The sequence below is a fragment of the Centruroides sculpturatus genome, unplaced genomic scaffold (genome assembly GCF_000671375.1).
Source record: "Centruroides sculpturatus isolate CEXI.00-Female unplaced genomic scaffold, Cexi_2.0 scaffold2358, whole genome shotgun sequence".
NCBI lineage: Eukaryota > Metazoa > Arthropoda > Arachnida > Scorpiones > Buthidae > Centruroides > Centruroides sculpturatus.
The window spans coordinates 26,159-31,834 of record NW_019386511.1 but is presented as its reverse complement, the minus strand read 5'-3'; the positions used below and the strand labels follow the sequence as shown (position 1 = coordinate 31,834).

At 37.4% G+C, this 5,676-nt stretch overlaps 1 protein-coding gene across 1 annotated transcript; it reads right to left on the bottom strand.

Moving 5' to 3' along the window:
* Positions 1–227: 227 nt before the first annotated feature.
* On the bottom strand, positions 228–3,037 carry LOC111615182 (protein toll-like). The gene has a single exon (XM_023356586.1). It carries the CDS (start codon positions 2,946–2,948, stop codon positions 228–230), a length of 2,721 nt encoding a protein of 906 aa, XP_023212354.1. The 5' UTR covers positions 2,949–3,037.
* Positions 3,038–5,676: the final 2,639 nt, after the last annotated feature.

The following is a 5,676-nucleotide window of genomic DNA, read 5'->3' as shown; positions in this document are numbered from 1 at the left end:
TCTACGTGTTGTTACACTGTGATCGTAACAATAATACCGTCAGTTTTCATTCAAATCATCAATTAAATAATTCTCTTCTTTTTAAATTCACTGATTTATTACGTAATTAATAAACATTATTCTACATAATTCACAATCAAAATTTACTAACAAAGCGTAGCATATCTAAAGTGTACAAAATTAATTTCTATACAAACAAATACAGAAGAACAACAATTTGTGAAAAATTATTTATTAAAGCGTTTAAACTCGATACATTCGAATTGACAGAAATTATCAGTTGTAAACATTGTAATAAATCGCTTCTTCTTCCTTGGGCTCTGCCACTTTCTCGACATTTCTTTTTTACGACAATAAACAAAGGAAGCAAACATAATCCAACTGAACAACAGTAGAAAAGCAAACACAGCAACTGCGATTTTCCATCCAAAATTATAAACCTCTTCAGAACAAACACTTTTTGTACAAGAAACATTTTTTGTCGACATCAAATTATCTTCTGGGATTTGTGTGCATTGATTATTAGAAATAATACTGGTGAAAGAGAAAACAGACGAATTTCTTTCGCATGAAATTTCCGAGAAATCTGCAATCTTCCTTTTGTTTCGAAGCAACCAGTCTTTAGTAAATCTTGAAAGGCAATCACAAGTCCAATTGTTTCTCGACAAGTACACCGTGAATTCAGCAGAAACGTCGATCATGTTCATTAATCCGTAAGGCAATTCGGTTAATCGGTTTCCGTCTAACCAAAGAAATTTTACGTTTGACAAAAAGGCACAATCCGGAAAATGCAATAGAGAATTGTTGCTCAGGTGCAGACGAGTGACTTTGCCCCACGTTCGGTAATCTACAGTCGACAATTCACTTATGTAATTATTGCTCAAGTCGACGATTGTCGCATTTTCGATCAGAAATTCGGGTATTTTTTCTATTTCCTTTCCATTACAGTCGACCTTCAGTTCGTCGTTTTCCGAGAAGCATTCGCAGTTCATTGGACAATGGCTTCTAATGGCGTAGAATTGCGTAAACTCCAACAATTTTCTTTCTTCTCCGTGACAATTCTTGTATATTACGTCCGGAAAAATTTGTAATGAAATTTCTAAATTCGATTGAACGGTGCTGATGAAATGCAAAAGTTCCCCATCGCAAGTTATTGGATTTTCAACTAATTTATAACTGGGTCTATTAAATCCGTATTTCCATTCATCTATGTAAATGGTTTTTATGTGACAGTAATCCAAATCCATCTCCATGCGGTTCGGAGTGTAAATCGGCAATTTGACAGTTTCGAAATGGTTAAATGGAGCATAAACATAAGTCAAATTGTATTTTGTCCAATTTAAATTCGGCCATTCCGTCAAACCCGCATTTTTCAAATCAAGTCGTTCGAGTTTATTGTTGAATTCGAAAGAAATTTTACTGAAATTGTTTTCAGAAAGATCGAGTATTCGTAAATTACTTGTTGGAAGAAAAGTATTTTTAGGTAAAAATGTCAAGCGATTAGATGATAAATCCACTTCTTCTAGATTCGACAAACCTCGGAAAGTATCTTCTGGAATGTTTTCTAGACGATTTCCGCATAAACTGATTTGTTTCAGCTTAGAAAGTCCATCGAAAATACCGTTTGGTACTGTCGATAATTCGTTCCATCTGCATAGAAAAATGTGTAGATTTTTGTTATTTTTGAGCAGATTGGACGGGAGATGCAAAAATTCGTTGAAACTGAAATCAACCTTTCTTAAGTTCATGGAATGGGAAAAGAAATCTTCTTCGATTCGAAGTGAAGGAAAATAAGAAGCGCGAAATTCTGTCAGATTGTCGAGTCCCTTCAGTAATACAGAGCGCAGGTGTGTTACATTGTGTGGTCCCTTCGAAAATAAATATTTAGAATGAGAGGATTTTCCAGAAATAGAAAATATTGTTAAGTTCGAAAGACCTTTCATCAAGTCATTAGGAAAACTTGTCATTAGGTTATGTTCCAAATTTAACTGTTCCAATAAAGTGAGATGTCGAAAGACTAAAGGATGAAGATATTCAATAAAGTTGTTTTTTAAATCGAGGGATTTCAGATTATCAAGTCCACCAAAGAGTTCTTTAGGTAAACTTTGTATTTTGTTATTACTCAAATTTAACTGTTCTAATAAAGTGAGATGTCGAAAGACGAAAGGGTGAACGAATTCAATTAGGTTGTAAATTAAATCCAGGGTTTTCAAATTATAAAGACCATGAAACAGTTCTTCTGGCAAAGACTTTAATTTACCATCGTTCAATTGTAATTCAGAAAGATTTTTCAATTGTTGGAATGGTCTGTACAGAAACGACGTAAAATTATAATCCGTAATTTTCAAGGAAATCAAAGAAGAATCGCCGTCAAAACTCAAATTTAATATGTCGAAAGTTCTTACATTTTTAATTGCTAAGTGTTTCAGAGACGACATATTAATAAATGATGCACTTTCGAAATTCAACCTTTCACTTTCGAGTTTCAACCTTCCACCTTCGAATTTCAGCCTTTCACGTTTGGATTTTAAGGTGTATTTTATGACGATTATTTCGATGGCATAATTCGAAGCGAATTTTTCGAATGCAAATTTCGAAAAGTAACAATCGATAAATTTTAAATTTTTAACGTGTTTAACATTTAAACAACGAATCACACGAAAATCGATAGTTTCTTCGTCGCTGCAAGTGACAGATAACGTATTGTTGAAGATTTCCACAAACGAATGCTTATTGGATATATGGCACCTATCAGCATTCGATATACAAGAATTAATATTCGTATGACTCCAACGAAATATCATTTCTGTACCGTTCATAATATAAAATGTATTTCCTCTACATTTGTATATTGGTGCCTTACAAGAGAAGTTTCCCCATTGATTCCAGAAATGTTGGCAGCAATTTACTAGAGATAATAAAAATGGAAAAATGATTACCAACCTCATTTTACTGATCACGGTCTTGTCGTTTCTTCTATTTTAAGTGAGACGGGAGTGTTTGCGCTTTACACTAGCATTTGTTGTTCCGTTGTCGACGGACAGCTAAGCGGATTAATCACGAGAATAATGAGAATGATTCATTATTTTTTGTTCTTATCGAAGATAACGATGACATCATTTTTGATTAATTTTCTCGTTATTCGTGTCGCTTATATAGTAACAAAAAATTCGGATTATTTCTATTATTATGTAAGTATTTTGCGATATTTATAAAAAGCGTAACTTATTTTATTGAAGAGATTTATTACATACACATAAGTTATTTTAAATATACACTTCGACTACACGTCTGTATGCACCAATCGTCAGTCAAGTTTGTGAGGTCCCAAAAATGAGTTGAAATTAAATATTTATTATTAGAAATTTATTAAAACAGAAACTAGAAAAAATCGTCTATTGTTAAAATCCGATCAAAGATCGAATTAGTTGTGTTATTCATATGAAACCGCGACGAGAGAAAAAAACAACTTTATTGATGTAAACAGGATGTAATAATTTTAAATGATTAATTAATAATTGTAAAGAAACGACCTCCAGTAAAGATGGACCTTTGAAAAATCGTTCATATGCACATAATTAGAACATAGAAATTTTGAAAAGAGGAAAAATTAATGTCGAAAAAGGACATCGCGTCGTGTCGTTAAATTTCTAAAACGTCACAGACTAGACAACAATGGTGGAAAATATGAGCGCAAGTTTCAAAGTTTCATCAACATTTTGCAGCCAGAATAACGGATGGTGTCGAGTAATTCTTCAAGGCGGATCTTTCTCGTGACTCGAAAAGGTATCGTATTTCGCTTAGAAACAGACGAGGGAGTTAATCAGAAAACAAATTGAAGAACGGAGATTGATATAATCCCCGATCTTCAAGGGGAGAGGGACTTCTTCCGTAAACTGTGCTACGGAGTACCTGCACTCCAAAAAGTCCGAACCGAAAACTCTCTGTGTGTCGACGCACAGAAGACGAAGTGTCTGCACTAGTGTCCATCGAGAGAGCCGTGCTGCCGACGCCTACCGACAAGTCTTTTTACCTGCCGCAGCCCCGGGGCCCATCTCCGAGTGACGATAGAAAAACATCCTCGACGTTTAAAACTTACGAACATTTAATTGGTTAAAGAACTTTGTACATAGTGTAAGTTATTTCCTGTTAAATTAAACAGATTTGTGTGCGATTCTTGTCATCTGTGTCTCCTTCGCCACACCCACACGCGTTCGACTTTAGATCATTCTGACCCGAGATTAACGATCCCCTCCCTGAAGTCGGCGAACTTACACTGGTGTCAGAAGCTCGGGATATTTTAGTCCCACTAAAATTTAAGTAAGTTTTGCTGATAAAAGAATTTTTTCAAAGTGGGTTGAAGGATGGAGCCAGATGCAAGTGTCCCCGAACGACCTCGAGACGGTGGCAATAGCGGTTCTCTTTCCTTCTTTTCCGCGTTTGGAGAAGTGATCCCGACCTTCTCGGGTAAAACAGGGCGTGTGACAAATTTTTTTGACACGCTGAAAGAAATCGCGAGTCTAGCAGGATGGACGCCTAGACAATGCCTGAGCATAGCCAAATGCAAGCTCGCAGGCATAGCCCGAGTTTTCGCGTGGCATGACCTCAGCATGAAATGCGTAACGAACTTCCAGACTTTCCAAAAGTTAATGATTCAACGATTTGATAGAGAACCATATTTGATACGCGTACAGAAGTTTCACGCGTGCATGCAGAAAAGAGACGAAAAAGCACAAGAATTCGCAGTTCGATTGCATAACCTGGCCAGCGCTACAATGATAGAGCAAACAGGCGCGAATGAACAGGAAAACGTAATTATCAAACTCTGTCAACAGCGAATATTTGATGAAAAGTTGCGAGTCCAATTTCTGCATGGACTGAACGATAAGCTGAAGCGACAGGTGATGACCCATGATTTGGCGACCTTTGCGGAAGCGCTGAGGGTAGCAATCAGCGAGGAAACAATAGATCAGCTAGTAGGAAAAACACGAAATGTAGTCGCCAGCGTCGACGATGCGGTAGAGGATCGCAGTTCACAGTCGGAGGAAGTCAATTCGCGGAGAGAATCGGCTCTCGATGCAAAAATCGCGCAATTGTCGAAACAATTAGCAACCTTAGGAAAAAGACTTGATTAACCGCCAGCGCCTAAGTCAATAAATAATTTTCAAAGAGGAGAATTTTCACGTGTTAACCGGACACAAGGAACTAAAAGGATAAAAAATGAATTGGGAAATCCGCGTTATTTCCTGAGTCTCCCGCGCCGCGAATCACATCGATTTTTCCCGCGATCGCAACCCGCTAACCCGCAAGGACAACCCCGCGCGCGATATCCTTGCTACAGCTTCTATTCTAATCGGAATCAGGGACAAGGTTTGATGCCCCCTTGGAGAGGAAGTGGAGACAGATTTTTAAACTTTTACGCGATGAACCCTAGTTTGGCAGGACACGGAGAGTTCATGCCAACGCTCCTCGAGTGGTACGGAGGAAATGCTCCTTCTCAATTTCACGGAAGGTGGGAAAAGAGTCGAGACACACCCGAATGGCAAAACTCCATTAGAAAACTGCCGAACCCCTTTATAATGAGTCAGGCAAAACCGATACCTTCTCTCCCTACACAATTTACACAATTTGCATACGAAAACAACGGACAAGGTGTTCCGTTGCCCTTTTATTCCC

Coding starts and splice junctions, on each gene's coding strand:
- LOC111615182 (XM_023356586.1), bottom strand. CDS start 2,948: ATGAGGTTGGTAATCATTTTTCCATTTTTATTATCTCTAGTAAATTGC.